Raw genomic sequence first — 25,102 nt, forward strand, 5'->3', positions numbered from 1 at the left:
CGTTAATTTAATAAAATTGTAGTTTTAAAGCAAATTAAGCATGTTATTTTCATTTTAATTCATACTTATATATGTCCGTAACCAAAATAATGTGAAATATTCATGGAGGTTCATTAAGTGGTGCTTTAAAATACTGCAGACATTAGACTGAAAAATCCCAGGGTACTACTTTAAGGCATTAATCACACAACAGTACAGCACCTAATATGTATTAATGTTACATACAGAAAAGTGTTACTCCTGCATTCGCTCACTTTCACAGTTACATCACACTCAAATACACAGGTACAGAAGAGCTTCATTAAAATCCAGGGTAAATCCACACAACTTTTATTTTTTAACTTTTCAAATGTTTTGTATTGAAAGGCCAAACAAATAAACAACAAGAACAAAACACAAAGTACACCTTTGATTTTGCCTGTCCTTTTGCGGCCTTGTAAAAAAAAAAACCCACAAAGTATTCAACAGGTAAGAAATATACAACATAAAAAACGGTATATCAAAATTAAGATCAAATATTTTTGTAAACGTATTGTAAACGTTTTGTTTTGGGAAGTAAAAGTTGACATGCAAAATTAGTATAAACAACGAAGTAGTTTGAGTTAGAACTCTTTGTAAATAGTATGAACCCACCTAGTGGTCTTCTTTAGAATGGACGCTGTACAATGAAGCAGACACATACCATTTAGCTTTAATCTCTAGCATATTCTTTCAGGTTATGTTTAACCTAGACAAGGACAGTGGAAAGACAAATCACACCATTCACAGAATTTTATCTTAAAATGTCCTTGTCCAGTTTTACTGTATTTTTGTAAAGCATAATTAGGAATTAATGTTACAAAAACCTTTCGATTATCTCAACACCAATGCTGCTAACTGCCTTTTCAGTGGTGGGAAAAGTCTTGCTGCAAATCCTGACATGGATTTTGAGGGAATTCAATAAAAATGTAAATTAAACTCAAACTACAGTTTCAGCAGGAATACTGGGACTGGAAAATGCAATGCTTTCTTGGCGATAGAAAGCAAAGTTATACTGGTTCATTTTTATGTCCGTTTTGTGCAGCTTTAACAGACAAACTATGTTTAAGGGAGCTAGCAAAATACAGAAAGCCTTAAACAATTCTGGGTGTTACAGGCAGTGCCAGTAGACAACACTTCATTCTGTACTTAAACAATGTGTCATTGTAACAAATATAAAATACATGAAAAATGAAGATTAAAAATCCTTCTTTTGAAGCATTACAAAACACAGGATCTAACCCAAAACAAAAACAGTTCCAGTTCCAAGTTTCACTTCATTACAGTTGTTCAAGGAAATGTTAGGACAAATACAACATAAGCAAAGTTGGGGATCAGGAATGCTACATTACTATTAAAGGGCAAAATACTTTCACTTTTAAACCTTAAGCTGTGCTTAAACTAAACAGTTTCTATTTTACTTTACATAATGAAAGCAGACCTTACATATTAGGGACAAGAAAAGTAAACAGCACACAGTAGTGTAACAATTTCTTAATTATAAAAGTTGTATTGTAGTAAAATATGAGTTATTTACACTGTTGAGGAATATACGCAAACCTTGAATGAGGAAAGGGTACTAACCTACTATTTTCAAATAAGTTAGAGAATCCAGAGCCTGTGGCTCATTTGGATATAAACAGACAAAAAAAATATCAGCTAGTTGTAGTTGCAAAGACGTTGCGGTTGAAAGAACTCAGTGATAAAGCCTGCCAGTCCATTCCTACGAGATAGGTTCTAAACCTGTGACCATTTATATACAATTACACTTATTCCTCATCACACTGTATTTGACTTGACACAAACGCTAAGCAGAAAAGCTAATTTCACTGGGCAGCTATCTTAGAGGCTGCTAACGTTTTTCTTTTCTGATGTCAAGCAGAACATTCTCCACATGTTCATATTTCTTTATTCTTCTCAAGCCTGAGATTAGGAGGAGAGTGTTTCAGGAAGATTTATTCTTCCATACAAACAATAGCAGTAATAGGACTTAGTATTTAGCTGAAAGTTATAAACTGGCCCAGTTCATTTGTATTTAGCTGAGGATATTGGCTTACTTATTTGGACGTAATGTTTTGCATTATATTTTGGTGTGTGTAAAAACACAAGCTACCAAAAGGAAAAATTCAGAATGAAAGAAAAGCTGTTGTTAACTTGCATAGAATACTTCATCTAACAAAGGATGCAAATGTAACAGTAAAGACACTTGTAGGTGATGTGAGCCTGAGCAATGTTTTCATACCTTCATGTTTTTTTTTCTACAAAAATGAAAAACCCTTTTGTCTTTGAAGTCGGCAAAATGGAATAAAAAAAAAAAGACTAACAAATTTCCATAAATTTGTCTACAAAAATGCCACGAAGGCATCAAATATATCCTTGTAAAAAAACAGCTTTAATTAAAAGTAACAGAATGTTTGTGAACAGTGGTGTTAGAATGTATTTGGAGATTTTTATGCTTCAAACCTCTTTGGAAAGAGCATGGGAGCCATCAGGGTCCACATGTAGAGAACAAGACACACCCAGCAAGACGCCATCTTGATCCAGAACACAGACCAGCTCCCTTCCAAAATCGGCAAACTTTTAGCATCGTGATAACTGCAGGAATACACAGCCACAGTAAATAATTTAATTTAAAAAATAAAGTAATAATAATAATAATAATAATAATAATAATAAATGTTTACTCTCCATCCAACACTGATGTTTAAAAATTCCAGCAGAACTGCTGTGTGTGAACCATTCGTACCAACCACACACACTAACACATCACCATCATATCAATGTCACCACAGCCCTGAGTGTGACCATCCAACATAGTGTATAAATAAATAAAGCAGAAAATCTTTCCAGTTCAAATCCAATGACCATGAAAAACACAAAACCATTTTTAGTAGGTGCTTCCTAGGACTGAACAGAACTTAAATCACAGTAATTCAGTATATTGCTTTTCCTTAATTCAGTTGTGACTTGGCTCTACACATGAAATAACAACGTTACAAACTAAACCCAAATTACAGGTGATGCATATAATACAAAGCAAATGAATGATTCAAATTAATTTCTCAGAATGAAAATCCAGACTCACTGGATGTGTTTAGAGTAGCCTACAATGGAACAGGAATTACTTACTGGAACCAATTGGTGGCCGTCATCATGACGTAGAGAGAACCAAGAAAAAAGACAAAGTGGAAGTATGCGTAGCTGTAGACAGTGCTCTCACGCTCATCATAATTAACATTCTGCCCTCCTCCTCCAGGCTTCTCCTCATCGTCATACTCCTCTAAAACAGGACATGAGCACTTTTAGCTGATAAAACGAGCAATGCAATATGCATCTATGACCAATAGGAGGCTCCAGCAAGCTTTCAGCACACACAACTGGCTCATTTTCTTTTACATTTATTTACAGTAAATGTAAAAAAAAAAAAAAAGGCTGTGAGGATCTGGAGATATTTTGTATGATACACAACATGCCTCACATTATTTTTCCCCTGCAATTAAAAAAAAAAAATATGATACTAAAATATTCTCATAATGCCTACCCTTATTGTAAACAAGTGTCTGATAAATAATATATTTTATTGATTTATTCTTACCTTCTCCATCATTGCAACAGAAACAGCAGCGCGCTCTCTGTGAGGATGACACACAAGACCTCATAAGACAGTGAATCGGTGTATTTTGTTTAGCAGTATGGAACTAATTCAAATTGTGGAAAGATTAAGGAGACAATTAAAGAAGAGGATGTTAATGTGTGGAAATTGCTGCTTTTTTTGTAGGCATTAAAGAGTTACAACAGCTCATACCTCATTTTCTGGCACAGAATTCCTGTATACTCGCAGAGCTGCTGAACTCCTCTTTGTGGTGGAGGTCAAACTAGAGAGAGAGAGAGAGAGAATACAGACATACAAGGTCATTCGAAAGAAAGACATTTTGGATTTCTTCCTCTCATCATGTCTCATTACCTGCTGGTTTCTGAGGAGAGTGAGACTGGCAGGACTACTCTGCTCATCTCAGCAGTTTCTGCTGAAGCTTCTATTAATGCTGAAGATCTTTTTGGATCAAGTGTTTCCTGGAACTCTATATAAATGGCACTAGTTGAAAGTACTTTTTCAGCTAAAATATATTTCCTTCTGCATCACTGCATTTTGTGGGAGTTGGAAATACACTGCAAAAATCATTTTAACTTTGGCCATGGCTCTGAATCATATGCCTGACAATTTACACATGTCACCAGCAATAACATCTGCCTGTAAATATGTTCTCAGGCTTTGGGTGAGACAGCTTCAGCAGACATGTCTGCACTTGATGGGAAACATATGTGGGGCTCCTCCAGTGTGTGAGAGCTAAATGAAGAAGGCTTTAATCTTCCCTTAAGCTTTACCAGGGCTACCTGCTTTTATGTATAAATGAACACAGTAGCATAACCAGATAATTGCATGTTTATTCCACTTTTTGGGACCGGTCTCTTCCCACACCCTTAAAATGACCTGGCTTGGTGGTAAGAACGCTTGCTCCAACATCTTCAACTATTTATGTCTGGGTCGAGATGGAGGCAGAAAAATGGCTTCAAACTGATTGATCTATCAAATACTATTGGATTATTGCACTAATTTGTTATGCCTTCTATGGATATTCTTATTTTCCTGCTTTCCATCTGAATAGAAATATTAAATTTCAGGTTCTGGTCAGAAAAATAAAGGAGTCATATTGCTTCCTGCATTTCCAGTAATGTACTCAAATTACCGTGTCCAGTGCAAACATGCAAAACAATCATCAGAGAGATTTTTGTGTAACGTGGTACAGTGCTGGTTACACCCATATAAAAAAAATTATTACCAGGAGTAGAGCACGCAGCAGAACAAAATAGCCGTTCCCAGTCCCTTCACAATCTTGCGGTCACTCTCCGTCCCGGAATTAAAGGGAAAGACACAGACAGTAACGTTTTTTCCATTTTCCTCCACCTCTGAGAAAGAAAGAGGAAACGTGAGAGTTAAAGCACAAGGAAAGTAATGTGAATCAGGGTGTGGTAAAGTGGTTTCAGAAAGCTACTGTGCAGTAAAGGTTTTAAAAAAGTGGCCTAAGCAGCCTTAAGGAGGAGCTCCTATCTAACAATACTGGCTTGTTAGATGATACTCTCCCCTGTAAAACCAAGACACACACCCAGAATAAAAGAGAAATGTACACAGCAGAACAAGCTACACTCACTTTCAATGGGCTTGCTTGCCAGGGCGGAGAAGGTGAGGTACATGACATAGACGCTGATAATGGCAGGCTGGAGCAGGCCTGAGGCGGGCTGGACTGTGGAGAGGACACCACAATAAACACAGACCTCATCAAGAAAACTGTAATAATCCGCTCCTACTTTGCCTCTCTAACTACTGCTGTGGGGCCTGGAACAAAGTACTTTAAAAGAATAGCCTGACAGTATCAATTTTACATCAACATGTGTTATGTGTCCTAACATCTGCAAAAATCTGTACAGACAAGGTTCAGCCTTCAACATGTTACTAGTCATGTTAGTAGTTATTTGACTTTTTTTCCCATTCTTGTATCAGGTTTCCAAATGTTTTAAAAACATTATCAATGTCACTGTCAATGTAAGGCATGACTGTAATTCAAATCAAACATTTATAAAAACTGTTGTGTAGCATTAAAAAGGACAATTGTCTCGTAATAAAAAAGCATGAATACACTATGTTCATGAATGGTAACATCAAAATTCACATAATTATTATCTCCAAGAAAAGAACACAATAATGAACATGCTTTTCCAGTGCTTCTTTCTAATGGAATTCATAAGGAATGCAGCGATGAATAAACTCTTCTTGCTTCCCATTTTCACGCTTCTTAATTTTAAGGTTATTTTTTTTAATACAATGACAACTCTTTTTTAAAACAATGCAACAAAGTGATATAAAATGACAAAAGAGCAGGAGAATGTCTGAAAATGTAATTAAATTTATATATGTATTACACAAAAACACTTCAAGATATATTTTTACAGCTAATTAATATGTCACACAGAGTCAGAACCTTTTCAGCAAGTCTATTTAAGATGACTTAATAATTTAACACATTTTGAGGCAAGTGTGTAAAAATTTAGACCAAGAGAATTAGCTAAAGATAAGCTTTCATTACAAGAAAAGATACTAAAAGCTACTTTGATGCTGTAACTGAAGTGCAAATATAAAGAAGCGATTTTCAACATTAAATTAAATTAAAGTCTTGGCTGATCAGTTTAATATTTAGCCTTTTACCCTTTATAGGAGCCTTTTAAGCTCCTATAATATGTACTTACATCCTAAAGGTTATTTCTGTAATAGAGTGCTCAAAAAACAATTGTGTTCAAACTTTTAAACCAATATTCTGTATTACTTAGTAAAGAATGCAAAATTATGTTTATTTTTTTATTTTAATTTTGTTTACAAATATGAATGGCCACAATCAGATAAGTTCTTTAAATCTGCACTCTCGCATAACATTTCCTTGGAACACTGAATTAACAAGGCAGCCAGTCCACACCCATACTATACATAAACAATGTCCCTGCTGGAAAAGACCAAAAAAATTGATGTTTTGAATTGCAGACAGACTGACTCACATGTTTGAATGCAGGGTGAGATGGCCAGCAAGGAGACAACTATGCAGAGTCCTGAGTTCACACCCAGGAAGATCTTGTTAAGGAAACAGGCTTCGGAATGTGTGTAGAACTTGGCCATGAACACCATTGCCCCTACAGCCATGGAGAACAGTACCAGAGTCACAAAGGCCAGTGCTGCATACCATAGCTTATTATACTCCACTCCTGATGTCCTGCAGAAATAGAGGGTAAGAGGATGTTCATTTAGTTTTCATTTAGAAACATCAGAAAATGGCGTGGACAACTTGTTTCACAGAAAATCAACCAATCTTTTTCACTGGCTGCATTATTTAGAGGATCCACCCTATGCCCTTATTACAGTTCCAAGTATTACAGACACATCAAGTAAAAATACATTTTATTAAGAGAGATTCATAATGGGTATAAATTCTGTAGAAGGTTATTTGACTTGAGGCTTAAATTAAGCACTACATTCAATAGTGTTTTGGGGTGTTTGAGCTCTGTGGCTGAATGAGGTGTCATGAGCTAGTCTGTGGGTGCTAGAATTCCTTTCTGATGAACATGTGGATTATGAGCCAATCATCCCTTACTAACGCCATGGACCCTTCCTGTGTCTGGCAGCCCTCCAGCACCTAGCACATTACAGCTCGCACGCACACACGCCACACTTAAAGCCCCTCGTTTTCATAAAAAGTCAGAACACAGGGCAATCATAAATATTTAGTGGTATTCTGTAAGTCAGTGTACCATGACATTAAACACACACTAATGCTTTTGTGAACATTTTGAACGACTGTCACTGCATTTTAGTCAAACAAGTTTCAATTTCACTGCATATGTTTGGGACTGATTTATGTAAAACCATGTCACATTCATAGAACTGCATGTTAAACAGTAGAATTTACAATTAAGAATTTATAACAACTGGAGTGGGGACCAGTAACAGGCTGTTTCATTCATGTGATCATTTAGTATTGGGCCCCAACTACTGCCAATTACTGTATGTGAAAATAGCAGCATAACTGCTTCAATTGACTTTGTAAAAGTGAATTTACCATTCACTAAATGCTATGTTTATTATGTCTTTGTAAGTTAATCTTATTCAAAGGATTTATCTGTTACTTTTTTAATTGCAATTATGTGATTGTTAATACTCTACTGGGCTGGGTTTCAGTCTTTCTGGATTAAATTAAAGACATAATACTTGAACTTGCCCTAAAGGCGAGGTTGATTTTTCCGTCCACTGATTTTGTGAGGCCACATTTTTATGGCATTATTTAAATGTAAAATGTGAGAATGCTATTCATGGAGCACTCGGTGAGTTTCCTTGCTCTTGTGCAAAATAAATATGTACTTGCTTAGATTTTGTGCTGCATGTGCTCAGACTTTCCAAATTCAGGGCCTAATTTATCCTGTGGGATCATGAACCGTTTCATGGTTGTGCACTGGTTTCACTGCTTGCAACCTGAAGCAGTTTTATCAGTCAATGTTTAAAACAAGGAGTGACACGCAATGTAAATTTAACTGGTCAAAATCCATAGCCATTTCTGGCCGGCTGTGAACTTATGACAGTATTTCATCACATGAATAATTATGTAACCATCGTATGTATAATAATAAATAAGTATAGTATAAAACAAGATTCATTTATTCTAATAAGTATGCACCTAAAACTTTTCTAACCTAACCTTAAAATCCTTTTTAAAAAGTTTTAACATGTGGCCTTTGTTAGAAGAAATTCATAATTTCAGGTTCAAATTCTTTGCTAATCATATTTTCCTGTTTTTTTCTTAAAAGACACATTTGTTTCTCCATACATATTAAAGACTATACACAAGTGCATTTTCCCTTGAATTCTGAGTCACGTGCTGGCTCTTACATTCAGACAGGCTCCTGACACAATCACCAGGACTTATTTCTGTCTTCTTGTGCTAAGGATCTGAAGGCTGCTTTATTTATGGTAAAATGGGGAGAGGAAACCATACGTACTGGCTTTGCAATGTGCTTCCTCTGTACTGTGTCTCCAGCTATCTTTCTGCCTCTCTGACTAGCCCCCCCCCCAAAACCTTTTTTGCATTTCAGCTGCACAAAACAAGGCCCAGTCTGTCACAGCGGCCCACATAATTTATATACACAGAGACTAAAGAGAGCTCTCAGGACCACAACTAGAAGTTATTCCTACTGTGAAATACTGGCAACACAATTCAACTTTTCAGTTCAAAGCAGACAGAAGTACAAAACATGTCCAGTCAAATATATAGCATGCAAATATTCCACCCTTGTATTGCACCAATGTAACAAAAAAAACTATCAACATAATTCACTTTATATGTCAGTGGCTTAAATGTTGTGGCTGATCAGTATATATTTAGTACAGTGCACAAATTACCTGATAAATCTAGCTGAAAACGTTGCCAGGTTGCTTATCAAAGCATTAAAAAAAACCCAATCAAAGGGGAATTTCAGGTTTCTAATTAAAGTTGAATGTTTGGTTCAGAGGGTTTAATGTGAAATTAACTGTTGTTAATTGGCAGTGAAAGTAACCAGACAGCCAAAGTGTTGGATGTCTAAACAAGCTGTGTAACCAAAATCAATTATATAAGATTGTTAAAAATCCATGCATAAAAGAGATATATATTTATTTATTTTGCCACATGAAAACGTACATTTTCTTATTATCATTTTTTCATAAGACTCAGAAGAATCATTGGTGGTTTTGAGTAATAAATAAATTAGCTATACAGTGGTCCCCCGCTACTTCGCGGTTTGCTTTCCGCGGACTCGGTTTTTCCTGGGTTTTCAATAAATATTAAAGTAATGTAATTAATGTATATAATTAATATATGGTCGCTTGAAGCGCTACTTGCCAACGTGAGATTGTAAACAACACGATTGCTTGACTGATGGAAAGCGACCAACCAGGGAATGCTGCTCTGTATCCTAGTCGTTCATGCTCAGCTACCCTCTCCGCTCTTAAAAAAGCGTATTTAATAGTGTACAACTACTAAAATAAGAATAAGTATTAAAATAAATATAGAGTCCCTACTTGGGATTTTCACTTTTCGCAGGTGGTCCTGGAACAATAAGTGAGGGATCACTGTATTTGTGTTGTATATATTGTGATTCTAGTTCCTATCACAACTATGGCAAAAAAAAACATTTGGCATATTCCTTTAAAATGTCCCAAAAATGTATGAACTAGACATAGACTTCCCATTAGATATACATTTCATGGGTAGCCTAAGAATTTTTCTCAGTATATTTACTGTATAAATATTGGTGGATGGGGTGAAGCAAAAGCCAGGATATTGCTGTTGGACGTAGGTGAAAAGTTGCTCGTCCCAGAGTGCATGCATTAACAGTGCCAGTAGGGCACCAGATACAGTCCTAGTCATGAGGGAGACCAGTGCAGTTTTATGGTAGTTGATGGTTAAGGGTATGGTAGGACTGTAAAGCTAGCTCGAAGGTGGGGTGGGGGTCTGGGAGGCCAGAATTCTGAAGGCTTAATTCAGCAAAAAACTGACGAGAGGAGATTCCTACCTGATGACCCCTGTGAAGAGCTAGTGATACAGTGGGTGGTTTGTGTACTCATGGGCTGGGCGCAATGAGTAACCGTAGTTGTTAAGGATAGCTGGTTGCTGACTGGATCAAAACAGCCACAACAACCTTAGTGTCTAGCTGTAGGATTGAAACAATAGAAATTGTGTGGATACCGGTAGGAAGAGAGTGGGGTGGGCCCTATGTGAAGCTCTAATGGATTGGCATAGGATATTTTACATCTTATCTTCATCCATCCATCCATTATCTGTAACCGCTTATCCAATTTTAGGGTCGCGGTGGGTCCAGAGCCTACCTGGAATCATTGGGCGCAAGGCGGGAATACACCCTGGAGGGGACGCCAGTCCTTCACAGGGCACATCTTATCTTGTGTATGATTATAACTGAAAATACAGACATTGACAGATACATGTCCATTTACAGGCACAGTATGTGTATAGCATCATGTACTAGATCCAAAATGTTTGACAGAGCTTTTCAAGCTGTAAGTTCCACTCCAGCTGTGGTGTTGCTCTTTGTTTGTGTAAAGGCAGTATTTTGGTTCATTATAAACAAGTTCACTTTGCAAATATTGCAAAGTGAAACTTTCTGGTTCTCAGGGGACATTTAAGACTGTCAGCTGAGAGCAATGTGGTTAGTTAGTGCTGTATACAGATGCTTTTGATTTCCTTCTTCATTCCTGTTTTTCAGTATTTTTTGTTAAAACTTCTGAAAAACTGTTGCTTTTCCGGTATTCACAAAGCATGCAACTCTGCATACTGTAACCATTCAGACTGAAATGTATTAGTCACCGATAATTGCCTTTTGTATCCTTCTTACTCTCTCACTCAAAAAGAAGTCTCTTGAAAAGAAAATTAATAAAACAGGCAGACTTAAGTGAAAAACATTAGGAAATCACACAGATCCCACACTCTTCCTCATCCCTCACTCTCCCATTTGCTGTTTTTAACTTCCTTTCATTATCTCACCTATATCTTTCTCAAAATATGATAATTAAAAAAAAAGAACACTCCACCCATGGGTGTTTCTACAGTCTCTACAAGGCCTATATTATTAGTATATAGGAATGAGACCACCCAGTCAGACCTCTATATAATCTTTCTTGCTGTTGGAATTAGACACAGCCAGACATCTCTACACTCCCTCTACTCTGTGTAATAGATTCCAGTTGTGCTGCCTCAAGTTGGATACAGGAATGGAAACAGGAAAATGGAATTATGAAAAGGTTCCAAGTGACTGATCGTTTTTCCATTGGTGCTATAGCATGACAGAGAGAGGATTATAAAACAGTAAAATGTTTGGTTGCTGCCAGAGACTCATCTTACCAGTTCTGGTTCCATCTGTGAGCAAACTCCACCAACAACATGAGTTGAATGAGGAGGAAAAGGAAACCCCCGGCCGCCCCCACATAACGCCATACTGGGGAGAGAGAAAAAAAGCATGATTGATGAAGATGAAGAATACAGTGAATGAGAAAGAAATGGAAGAAAGAAAGAAGTAGAGAGAGAGAGAGAGAGAAAGAAAAAAATATGACAGATAGGGAACGTGAATGTTGGTGAAAGTGTGAGAGAGAGAGAGAGAGAGAGAGAGAGAGAGAGAGTGAGAGAAAGAAAAGAATAAAATGGATAAGACAAAAAGAAAGAGAGAAAGAGAATGACTTGAGGGAATGAGGGAGCAGGGGTGCATTGAGACATCATTCTGAACTGTTTCATTCTCAGACTGACAGAAACAAAGGCTGCCTCTGAGCTCGTGGCTCTTCTCCAGATAACTGCTTAGCTCTGCTGGCAAAAAACTAAGTGATATAACATCAAAGTAGCCACATAATTCACAGAAACACAAACCAATGACACCTTTATGGCACTGGTAGTCAACACAGGACGTTACAGGTTCTCCCCTCCTGGCCTGCAGATGTTCTTCTGAGAACAACAACAGACAGGGCTGCCAAATTTCAGAATAAGCCAACTGTGGCTAATTACATTAAGAGAAAACTAGATAAAGATAATTCCTGAAATCCCTTCATTTGGTGTTTGATACATTGTTTTTCGTCTAAAAATTCACCATTGTTACTTTGCATGGTGTTTTAGTTAGGGCTGCATAATAAAACATTGTTTAACCGTTAACTACACTACTAAATATGCTAAGAAGATGCTTACGACCACTTAGAAGTTTTGACTGTGCAGTTAGCTATGTTTAGCAAACTTAGTGATATTTAAAACTTATGGAGGTCTATGTGTATCATACTGGCTTCAACTGTGTTAACATCATGAAACATGTAGTTCTACCTAAATCTTACTCAGCTACTGAGGATTTACTCTAGTAAATCCTAAATATTTGAGATCTAAAACACTGCAACTTATTTTCAGTAACATCTTCTCAGAGTGTGATGGGTTAGAGATCATGTACTTTTCAAAGGGCTTTTAAGCTTTCAATTCTTTGAAGGACTCTGATGGTCGCCTCTGGCTTACTCACCTGGGGGTTTTATGTTTCATGTTAAAACTTTTGTCTTTACTGGATTTCTGCAAAGCTGCTTTGTGACAACATCAGATGTAAAAAGCACTTTTTCAATCAAACAAAATTTAAATTCGTTTTGGTTTCAGTAACGCCGATTCTGTACAAACCATTCACCAAAATTCCACCAACCAGGATTTCTCACTTTAGCCAGAAACGTTTAGCCCAAATCCCAAGCCTGTCCAATAGAAAATAGATGAGGGAAATTCCTATTCGTCAGTTCACAAGTCTCAGTTTAAATTCATGTGGCTATCTTTGAAAATATGACTGTACTGTATGACTGCAAATGATGATTAAAAAATACAATAAAAAGAAGTTCAAAATAAAAAATATTATGTGGCTAACTGAGAAATACGGTTTCTTCTTCAAAGCTCATAAAAAGAAACAAGGCACACAACGGAAACAATAGCTAGGGATTATAAAGTGGTGGGAAAAGCAGAGATAATGAAGAAAAGAAGAAAATATGTGGTACTCTACCTTCAAGAAACTTTTCTTCTTGTGGTAGGAAGAAGCCTCCAGCACAGCAGGCCAACAAAGCCAAAAACTTAAAGAACCAAAATCTGAATGAACAAAAAGAGAATTTGAATATTAGTGAGAATATAAGGCCCACACTGCCAGCAATGTTGGCCCATGGTAGGTTTCAAGCAGCCAATTATAGTAAAAATGTGCAGACTGTGGTACTTCACGATCCAGACTGCCCGGACTTAATGAGAATATACAATGCTGGTAGAAGGACTCCCGCAAACACTTTCTTGGACATTTTGGCATCCTGTTTACTATGACAGTATTTAAAAAGACACCTTCAGAAAGCTGAAAATGAGCTTTGGTCTGTTCTGATCTAGAGGCCTCTCTTGCAGTTCTGCTCTGCTATACACTTCTCCTTTTCCTCGGCATCATTTGCATACAACACAAAGATCTGATTATTGCGATGTGAAGAGCTCTCGTTGGGGGCTAAACCATCGTGCTTGAAGAGTATAAAGCTCACCTCCTGATGCAATTTCCTCAGGACAGGGCTTTTAATTAATACCCCTATTCAGTGCAACAGGAGTGGGTGGATAATGGAGTTTAAGGAGGAGCATGCAACAGGACAAATCTCATGGGGAGCTGGATGAAGGAAGTGAGCCAAAAGATACACAGCTTTGTAGACCTCCGGTCAACCAAGGATGGCTAAATAATCTCCCCCATAGTGGGGAGCCCGGAGGAGAAAAAGGAATGGAAGGCACTGAGTTAAAGTCAAAATACTGAATCAGCAGCAACATTTTATGTCCAATGTTTTTCACAGCATTAAGTTTTGAATTTAACAAAAATGCATTCACAACTGGAGACCAAATAAAAATCCAAATTGTTTGTGATAGTGTAGATTTTGTTATAAACAATTATAATGATTCAAAAATTCACAAGAATGTGCATTTCTTATACCATTTAATATATGCTTCACGATTCCATTATACTGAATTCACTAAATTCTACATTTCTGAAATGTCCTCACTGTTTTTCTTCCATGTTAACAGACAAAAGGCCCTCAAGGTTTCCAATGACTCTGGCTTGCCCAATTTAAAAGATAAAGTAATAAGAGTAGTGAAGAAAAATTTAAGAAACAAAGCAGGGTCACACAAAGCTGAGTTAAAAGTGGTAAGGGGCTGAGAAAAACTAAACATGAAATCAGAACCAAACAGGAATGACAGGTTAGATTAGGAGTATACTCTCTCTGTTCAGGTTTGGATACCAGTCTGACACAAACCCACAACCAGTAAACATCCAAATTGTTATTTTTCCTTTTGGTTGATCTGTGTCTGCAAGAGATACGTTAGACTATTTGGGCGGATAACATACCCATTGTGGACGGAAGCCCGGCAGCCTGTGCTTGTTCGCACTCCTAAGGTGAATACACAGAAGAAGAAGAAAAAGCAGGCCATGCCAAAGCAAACTTTGTAGACAGCAGAGTAGCCCACAAGGGCACTGCAGTTTTCTCCAGCATTCAGCTTTGTGCACAACTCAGAGTAAAATGGGATCTGGAAAATAAATAAGTAGATAAATAAATAAAAACACCTGAACAAAATAGAAACACAATAACAATTTTTAAGGAGCATAAATAATTAAGTAATAACCTTGGGGCAAGTCAAAACGGTACCTTCATATCAAACCTACTGGTCCAAATCAAATATTTGTATTCGGAGCACAAAATATTTACACTTCACCACACCTGGACTGTATTTTCCAGTGCTTGTGTTGCAATTTATATATAAACTATTTACTATAAAATAAGCAATCACATTTTTTTTAGTTAGCTCATACTTCACAAATTTTCTTTCATTTGACCTACTACACATGTGATTTTAAACAACACTAATATGGTGTGTTATGTAAGCAGTCACTTTGTAGATTCAAATCAATGAAAAAAGACTAAATTGACTAAACATGACCAAAGCACTTCAGAAAATTGAATTCAGAAAAGTGGCCAGAAAAAAACCCTAATATATGGGAATGCTATTAACCATTTAATATTCACAGTAGTTGGTCAGATATTTTCCAATGTCTGCTCACAGCAAATAAGACTCACTTTGACAAGAACAGGGATGAATAAATAATGACCTTCACATTGATCAGGAACATCAGGGCTTCCTGTAATACTGTGCTTTACGGTGAATGAAATACAAACTAACAAGCTTTTAAAGGATCCCTCTGACTCATATTTTAGGGTTTAGAGGGTAAGGAATTTACACCTACACTACCATGTAGGACCTATGTCACCATGTCATAGAGGCCTTTTTTGGTTATTTTGAGACATAGCTTAGAATGCATGGACTGTTTTCTGTAGTAGTGAGTAGCAGAGAATGATTTCCATGGCATTGGTGTTCTTGATAAACAGGACTAGTAATAGGTTAGTTAATAAATACTGTAATAAACTAGAGTATAACTTCTTGATGAATCAGCTATTAGTGTTTCACAATTTCAAAACATATCATTTCTTATAATGTTTATAATGTTAATGTGAAAAATGGTGCTCTGAAATGCTCTATTTAAATGCTTTTATTTCAAAGTATTTTTCTGAGGTTTCTTTATTTAAGACTTTAAATCTCCCCTATTTCATTCATTCAATATCTGTAAGCGCTTATCCAATTCAGGGTCGCGGGGGGTCCAGAGCCTACCTGGAACCATTGGGCGCAAGGCAGGAATACACCCTGGAGGGGGCCTCCCCTATTTTCATACAGAAAATTTTAAATATATTCATTGTAATCTAAAATAATTTGGAAAATGCTATTCTTTTGTACATGGACCTCCACTAAAAAAATCCATATTTATAAATCACCTACCAGAATGTTCATAAGTTTCTACATTTTTTTCCACAGAAAATTAGCCTGAGCTCCTAGGAGGTAGTATGGAGGGCTGGACTACTACTTTTTTTTTGGCCACTTGTTCTCACATGGCATTTACACAGTAGGGAGTCAAAAGGCCAGCAGAGGAGCAAAAAGAAAGGCTTGGCCAGAACACAATAGCTGGGTCCACATTACAGACCCCGCAACAACATTCCAGTATCGATCATCTCCACAGCTACACCAGCAGCACAGATATAAAATGTTCTAAAACTATAAGCTTCTCCACTGAGAGAAGGAATGGACCACTCTAAGTAGAACGCGATGTACAAAAAACTCTGCTCTCACCGTTATGTTAATGGAAAATTTATAGGGCTTCACAAAGCTTTTTCCTCCCTGTAGTGCTGCACAGTTTTGTGGAGGAATTTCATGGATTTGGACTGCGGTGCTGGCTGACTGTAGATAATTCCTTCATACAACTGAAGCCTGTCTCTGTCAGCAGCAAGGGCTTTAGAAGCCATCCCTAGCAACACTATAATTAAACTAAAAAAATGTCTCCCGTGGCTAAAAGGCTGTTCTCAATCAACTGACACAAGATTATGTTTATTTTCACACAAAGAATGACTTTCTCTAGTCACAGTCACACTAGGATTTAATACATTGTGACCAAAGGGGCTTCACAGTCTGAGCATGTGACAAACTGCATAGTTATTGCTGATGACTTAAACATCCTTTAAAATCACTGCAGATCAGTAAAATCATGTTCCAACTCAAAATATGACTTCTGTTTCAAATCTGTATTAATGTGTGATCAAATCCTACTCAAATATGTCAACTTCTACAACTGCACTTTTAATGCATGCCAAGTTAACACAGCATAGATGTGTCTCACCCATCTACACACTAACACACTAATACACACAAACACCACCACATGTCAGTTTCAGTGCAGCACTGAGAATGAACCACCAGTCAAATATTATCTGCTCTGTGGTGGTCCTGACAGAGTGAAAGGGGCAAAGAAAGTATGCAGAGCAACAGATGACTGTGGAAATACAAAGTGCTCCTGTAAAGTCCTTGGAGCTAAAAGAATATACAGTAAATGTAATTATTTGTACATGTATGCTAACACGTATTATGAAAAAACAATGGAATTTCTTGTTTTTAATTTGGAAATGCATCTGTACAAACTGTTGTACTTTTTGTTGTTTAACCATTGCATTTAATATGGACAAAGTTATAATTTGGGTGGTTACCATTTGGCGGTGAAAGTGTGTTGTTTTTAGTAAGCATAAATAGTGCACAGACAAGCAATTTTAAAAACTTACTTTCCCCAATTCCAACTCCTCAGTGGGAGACATCATGACGACGCAAATGATGGTGACCAGCATGAAGTATAGAGCATACATGAAGCGAGTCCCTGTGGACTGTTTGATTTTGGGACAGCAGCCACAGCATAGTGAACATGCAGCAGAACCACAACAGCAGGCCAGCTACAAGGGAGAGAGAGAAAGAGATGATGACAATTTATTTTTTACCCTAAACTGCTGTTTAATTCTAAATAGCCTCAGTCAGAGGGGATGAGTTTGACACATGGAAATGGGATAATATAATTATTAACAGAGATTCGCTGTGATTTTAGTTCCATCCAAACAGACCTTTTTCAGGCATTTTTCCAGAGTGCACACCAGGTTTATCAAGTAGTGAGTTTAAAGCTGGTTCATATCTACTGAAGACAGATACATACTTGATGTCTCAGCATTTCCCCCCTCCCTCTCCTTCCGTCTCTATTTCCTCCTTCAGTCTGTTTACAGAACCTTCATCCCTCATTTAGCTAGCAATTGCATAATTTGGGCTAGCTTTAGATGTAGAAAGACTACAAAGGACTAGAAGATAGGGTGGTTAAGGGTTGTAACAGTAGTTACAATCTAAAAGCTCCAGGTGCACAGCTGTGTATGGCCCACACTGTGAAAATGATGCACATAAACATTTCACTATCATGCATACTTCTCTCATCTTTTATGTTGATTTCTTTTCCTGTGTGAAACCATGATAAACACTGTGACATTACCCCAGCTCCCCATGTAAATGTAATCAGAACAAGGCTTTTGAAGAAGAAGTTTAAGCCTGTGGATTTAATCTTTATTTAATTGTTTGGACCTCAAAACCAATTAGTGGAAAATGTTGAAATATATTGTTCTCAAATGAGAGGTTTAGGCTTTTGTCATTGGATAGTAGCCAAATTTCCACAAAGGGTAAAATCTACTTCACAGAGAAAGCAGAGTCACACATACACACTTATACACACACAGACACAGCTAGAAACACCTCATTGGTTGTCTTCACTCCTAGCAGCAAATACAGCTCCCCTATTGGATGAAACACTGAAGGTAGAACTGGGCTGTTACTATGAAACAGATCAGCACATGACACAGGTTAGCCACTGATTGCTGAGCTGCAGTCACAACACGAAGCCCTGAGATCATACCATTAGACAGAGTGTGGATAAGGGAACTGTGCTCTGTCTGTATTTTAATCTCTTCATCTGCAGTCTGCAGACAAAGAGGAGCAGTCACGTTGAAATTACAAGCAATTTGGGAACTGAGAACAGACTAGAACCTAGTAATGATAGACATACGATAAAATGTTCTGCATGCAAGTCAGTGACTATGCTTCTATGTCATTTCAATCAGAACAACTATTATTGAGACAACAGGAGGTGTTTTCACGAGAAGAGTACATATTTCATCGTTTTTAAAAAGTCTAGTGTCCTCAGGCTATTGGACTGGCCACCTCAGAGCCAACATCAGATAATGTGTTTGGGATAATATATGTTTATTGTTAAATATGCAGTACTGTCCCAACGCACGTCTTTATTATTTGCATAGTTTTGATTATTTCAGAAGACCGACAAAAAGAGTTCATTTCTGTTAAATGTGCTCTTTTGATTAAAATTCACATGCAGAGTTTATAGTGTAAAGTTCCCGTTGGTTGTAATTTTCAGAGGAAAAAAACTTAAAAACCTAAAATATTATGGAAACATTAGCATGGCCTCATTAAATTCATTAATGCAAAACCCCATTCACACAAAAATTACCACCACAATGCAGCACTAAAAGAAGACATTATTAATTCCAAATTCCATATAGAATGATTGAAAAGAAAATTTAGAAACGTAAAATTCCACAGGGCATGTAAAACTGGCAGGTACTCTGAAGGACACCAGAAACGCAGCACGTGACATGTATAATAATGTGACCCAGACTATAACAACAAAGCACTTCCCTCGACAACAAGCCTGGGAGTGTCTCCCCCTCCTCCGAACGACAGGTGGCCAGCGTGATCTTGCTCAGCACCAGCCTCATTCCTCTTTGGCGTGTGGAGGGTCTGGAAGCTTGAAACATTTGTCCAAAAGCAACAGGATCATAACTATTCACATGAAGGTCTGGATATCATTTCTCAGTATCAGAGTTTTAGTTCCTCGTGTCCCGTTTCCCACGTTCAAATGATTTTGGCCTGCACTTGCTCCTGGTTTATATTTCACATTTCATTTTTATGTGTATTACCATAATCTGACATGCTTTAGATGTGGCAAAGATACATTATGGTACATGAGTACAGAATCAGAACAGTGGATTATGTAAAGTTTTCCCAGACTTAAATTTGTTTGAAAATAGCAATTAATAAATATAATTAAATTATACGTCATTGTGTACACCTGATTATTATTATATCCATGTTGTGTGTGAGTGTATTGGTCATGAAATGATAGCCCTTACTGTAACAACAAGCATTATTTCAGGCTACAAGAAAGGATGGTAAGTTGGGTCTAATTCAAGCAGCATGTTATCAGGCTATTTTTAGGTTTGAAACATTAGATCTGATCAAACACAGAACATGGATTTGATCCCTCTAGATTAAAAGGAACATCCTCCTCCTTGATACATCCCATCCCCCACTACCCCAACAAGGAGACAATGGTTTTCACAAAAGCCTTTTTCTCAAACCCTCTTGAACTGCCCTTTTGTCCACTCCAGCTGTCAGCAAGGGTCTGGGTGAAAGGTGACCACCCCAGGCTGAGGCCAACAGCCTGAACACTGGGTTTCACAGAATAAAGACTTGAGCTTCTCAAATTCTCCTGACATCTCATTCTTTATACTGTCCCCCCTCAGAGGTTTAATAAATAAATAAATAAATATAGAAATAAATAAAGAAATCTCAGATATGAATAGACACCAGAAAACCCATCATAGGTTACTTCTTAGCCAAGTTTCTTCTCATATTAAAACATTTTGCCTGTCTGTCTGTTTGCACAGTAAAGGTCTGATACATAGCAATTATATAAAGATATTTTCCAAATACTTGCTTAACAAAAACTTTATTTACCTACTTTTGCCATTCAAGATGTTAATCCGCCATTCTGATTTAACAGAACTTGACCAAGTTCAAAGTTCAAAGAAAAAAATATGGACTACCAAATTTCATTAGTTAATGTCTCCAGTAAGGTTATTTATGTTGCCAAAATTTGGAAACAATTACGCTAATATGAAAGACCGCTTTGTTGGGCTGTTAGCTGGGAAACTGTACAGCTCAGCCCAAAATGTATTATTGCAATATTAAGTTTACCACACAAAAACATTCCTTTCTCTAGTGTAGGGGCCATAGTTACAGCAAACATTAAAACATCCAACTCCAGTATCAGATCAATGGATTAAAAGAGGCATTGATGGATGGATGGAGTTTGGTTAGCAATCATTTGTCTGGTGCAGGAAATGGCTTTTTCAGTTGCAAATGGAGAGTCTTGAAGAAAAAAAAAAAAGACAGCAAAAGAGTAAACAGTCCTCTTTCATCAGCAGGATGGTGCTCTAACTGAGGCCTCTCACATAAAGTAGATGTGATGGGGTGTGTGAAATCCAGAGCAAGCTGAGAACATCTTACCACTTCCCACACTGTCAACACAGATTTGTCTTCAATTACACTGTCAAAGTGCTAATACTACATGTTACAATCCATAACAATTTGAATTTCCATAAAGAGGTATTAAAAAAAAAATAACCCACAGCACATGTACATATTCCTGTGATTAACCTTATAGGAGGTTTACCCTGTGCTGTTTAAGCTCAAGTTCAAGGAGTGTTTCTGTAAGAGCTGCTTTCTGAAAGAGGTTTTTTACCTGGATGAGTAAATTAAAATCACTGTCCACTTTATTCCACCATTACTGACAAAAATATATAAAAATATAAATAATAATAGGAAACATCTAACACTTGATGGAAGACTTGGCTGGCCACTCGTGTGTTGCTCCTGCACCTAAAAGAGGACAAATTTTATGTGGATTCTACAACAAAATCCATGGTATACATGGCTTGTCATCCATTTTCTCTCATAATATGCAGCATTAGGGACAGGGTGGAAATTGTTATGTAAATATTTATTAGGTGTGCTTTCAAAAAGTAAGCCCACACAAATACAGGATGTTTCTTTTATTGCTTGAAACACACACAGAAAAAATGTGTCATGCTAATAAAAAGCATTGTGAGACTTATTTCATGAAGTTTCATCAGCCATCCTTTAGCACAGTGCAGCTCAGTGTTAAATAAACTGCCATTATCCACTGGCACAATGTTCAATTACAGGGACAATCTTTATGAACTGCCAATTGCCTATAGGACCCTAATCATTCATACACCCTCAGAAAACAAGGTACATAGAGGTACATTATTAGTCACTAAAAGGTACAAAGAGTGTAAATGTACCTTTAAAAGTAACAGTAGATTAAGTCTAGCTTTATTCTCTAGGAGAGGTGAATATTTAAAATCATTCGTTTTAAAAATTCCTAAAATAAAAGAACATAATATAAGCCTTGAAAAATTCCACACAATTTTAAAATCTACAATAGAATGAGGTACGAATATGTATCCTTGAGTGTACCAGCACAGTGACATAGTGTATGTGTATGTGTTTCAGACAGTGTATGAGTGTCCACAACCAATTAGCATCTGAAATTACATTTATTAAAATTAAGACACTAGCCTTCCAAATATACTGAAGCTTTACTTACCAATACAATCTCTTGCTTTTTCAACGGCTTACAAGACCAAACCTGATTTCTGATGCACTCATCATGTTAACTAGAACAAACAGACTCATCCAGCCAGCACAGCTTACACATATCCAAGTGATAAATTCATCAAAAGACAGCATCAAAATCAAGAAAAGAATGCAGGTGCCATTGACTTTGGTCTAGGCTAAAACTGACCTACAGAAGAAACATTCTCAGTGCAGATACAAAACTCCCAAGTGGTTTGGTTTCAAATATAAGCAGCACTTTCTTACCCAATTCAAACAGTCTACTTTAGATGGAAATTTATCCTCTAAATAAGCATTCGTGCCCATTGACTATTCTGAATGGCCCACTGGAATCTAAGACGCTCACAAAGCTTAGACCCATTTCTGTTGGGTTAGTTGATTGTGTATTACAATGGAAACCCCCTCATACCAGAGCAAGGGTATCAGGTGAATAGGCATAAAAAGGCACCAGCAATCTGTCCATGCCCATCTTGCACCATTTTTGTCGGCTTTGGGGCCAGCGACTCCTGACAGGCTTAGCACTAATGAGACAGCCAAAGCAGACGCAGGCCGCCTTCCCTCTGGTTTCCACTGCTAATCTTATGCAAACAAGCAGCCTCATGGATCCAAATAGGAAATGAAAAGACCACCCGCAGACCATGCAATATACAAAGAGAGGGTTACCAGCAAATGTGAGACTCTCAAGACTGAAATTAGCACACGAGAGTGTGGAGGGCACTGTATTGACAAATCTATTGTTCCCCATTTCCCAGATTACCTCCACCATTCCTTTACAATCCCCCCTAATTGTGCTTCCAGTGTCGCTCTCTATGAAAAACAGTCAAGAAAGTTGTACTGGATGAAAACAAGTATACATTGAAAAGTTAAATCAACAAATACTACTGAATAGTAAACCACTGGAAGCTGCACTGAATGAAACAGACGAAATACAGTCATTTTATGTTTGATCTACAATGAACAGTGTTCTGAACAATATGCTTTCTTTAGGGAACATTTTTCACTTAAAAGAACACATTTGTGCTGCCCAAAAAGAACAAAGTAGGCTATTTCCAAAACAGTAACTTAATAGGAGAGGGAATAACTTCTTAACTTTCAATGGAAGTCAATGTAAAATATTTGATTTCAAGTAATTCTGGAGCAATTCTATTGGTCCTTTCATCATGAAATTTTCACACATTCTGAAAGCGAGCTGCTGGGTTAAAATGACGTAGTCAACTAAACATCCACAAAAAATATTCTCCTTTGGACGCTGTCAATAACAATGGAATATGCTGCTTCGTGTGAGGTGGTCATTAGAGCCTTTCAAACGTTTAGTTCCTATTACTACCATTATAAACAATTCTGATCTGTTTTGTCGAAATTTTCCGTTCACGTTCACATCTTAACCGTTTGATTAAAGGGATATTAAGTAAAAATCCCCTTTCAACCATCTCTATGAAAAATCTCTTGGCTTTGAACAACAGCTCTACAGTCTACAACTCACTGAGCATTGTATTACTGACAATTGTGACGTAATGGAGACCCCAGCGGGTACTGTAGATGTGTTAAAGAGTTAAACATATAATAAAGATATTTCGACCATTGTTTAGCTGAGAAACTGACATATATTAGCTCCAAACTCAACGACTCAACATTCCTTCAACGAGAACAAAGGGACGTAATGTGAGGGAAATAACTTTAGGACGTTGTTGCCAACTGAACACAAGTCTTGCGTTGTCTTCCACTGGCGTTTAAAATATCGAAAGAGAGGATACAATGGGAAAAGGTGATTCTGTGACACCAAGCTAACCTTAATATGAGTAATAAGAACCACCGCTCATTTTCCACAAATTTTGTTGATGACACAATACTCTCACATTTATAAACTATGAATTTAGATAGTAAAATTCGAAATTTAGAATTTTCCGTTCCACCTTAAACAGCACATGAACTGCCGCGCCATTTAAGGTGGAACAGCGAATTCCAATTTTCGAATCGTAAAGCAGCTTACTTTAACCTTTTTAAAATGACACTTACCTGAGATACACAGCAATTAGTGCACATTTTTAATAACGAGGATATTACAAAGCTCCTTTGACACACACGCTTCCAGATTGAGCCAGATATGCTCAGCGTTATCCTCGTACTGACACTACTCCACTTGGCCCAAGCTGCGAGCTCTCCTCGCCGAGCTCAGACTGAGGGGAAAAACAGCCCACCACGGCTGAAAAAGATGCTGTCGTCCAAGCGGTGGACAAAGGCTACACCACAGAGACCTGCTCCACAACGTCCCTCTGAACTTCGTCTGCTCAACCCTTCCACACCAAATCAAAGAAAACACACTGTGGATGTCACTTCCGTCCAACGTCATTGTTACAGGTCTCGAACCCTTATGAATTTGATCAACATACGTTACTGTACTAATGTACCTGCTGCACGCTGGTTTAACACGATCTGCCAGTTCTTAGTAACCACAGTACCTCTCTTGGTCCTTTAACCAAGCACAAATTTGACAATTACAGTTGCCCCAAAAAGTATTCGGACAAGAACGTTTCACTGTGTAAAAAACATTCCGCCAAATTGGAGAGACTTCTATTGTTTACACGCCGTTCCCTGTGGCCGGACAAATACATTATGAATATTTTGTTTGATAAATAACTAATTGACTTGTTGACAAATATAACACAATCAAGAGATGACTAAATATGTTAGCTTTTTTTTTTTGCTGACTTCGGCAAATTTATGAATCTTCAATCCCCACCAGTCAGAACTAACTGTCACTGACATCACTTGAAAAATAGTCACAGGCTTGTGGTTTACAGAGTCATCAAAGCTGTCTGGCTGAATCTGTACTCCAGGCCTTCTACACTCTAATATCATGTTAACATTTTGTTAAAAAGTGATTTAAATAAAAGGAGTTATGGCAGTGTAGATTCTAAAAACAACCTAGCCTACAAAAGAAGCATGTTATTAAACATTTTATGAAGTAACTAAATAGCATCTAATATATCAAGTACTGTTCAGATACTTTG

General features: G+C 37.3%; 1 protein-coding gene across 1 annotated transcript; it reads right to left on the reverse strand.

Annotated features, from left to right (window-relative positions):
• Positions 1–206: 206 nt before the first annotated feature.
• On the reverse strand, positions 207–24,419 carry LOC136677335 (serine incorporator 5-like). Its single transcript, XM_066654853.1, has 12 exons — positions 24,108–24,419; positions 17,330–17,494; positions 14,521–14,699; positions 13,165–13,247; positions 11,505–11,598; positions 6,622–6,833; positions 5,226–5,318; positions 4,857–4,983; positions 3,824–3,893; positions 3,614–3,650; positions 3,148–3,298; positions 207–2,613 (listed from the first exon to the last, which is right to left on the reverse strand). The coding sequence occupies exons 1-12, from the start codon at positions 24,132–24,134 to the stop codon at positions 2,469–2,471; spliced, it is 1,383 nt and encodes a 460-aa protein (XP_066510950.1). The 5' UTR covers positions 24,135–24,419; the 3' UTR covers positions 207–2,468.
• Positions 24,420–25,102: the final 683 nt, after the last annotated feature.

This window comes from Hoplias malabaricus, chromosome X2 (assembly GCF_029633855.1).
Source record: "Hoplias malabaricus isolate fHopMal1 chromosome X2, fHopMal1.hap1, whole genome shotgun sequence".
NCBI lineage: Eukaryota > Metazoa > Chordata > Actinopteri > Characiformes > Erythrinidae > Hoplias > Hoplias malabaricus.

Bases quoted from the DNA above. Each gene is read 5' to 3' on its own strand.
- LOC136677335 (XM_066654853.1), bottom strand. From the start codon at position 24,134: ATGTGCACTAATTGCTGTGTATCTCAG. The intron at 13,248-14,520 runs GTATGTTATCCG...TTGTTCATTCAG, and splicing joins CGGGCTTCCGTCCACAATGG to ATTTTGGTTCTTTAAGTTTT. The intron at 6,834-11,504 runs GTAAGATGAGTC...CTATTTCTGCAG, and splicing joins CACAGATGGAACCAGAACTG to GACATCAGGAGTGGAGTATA.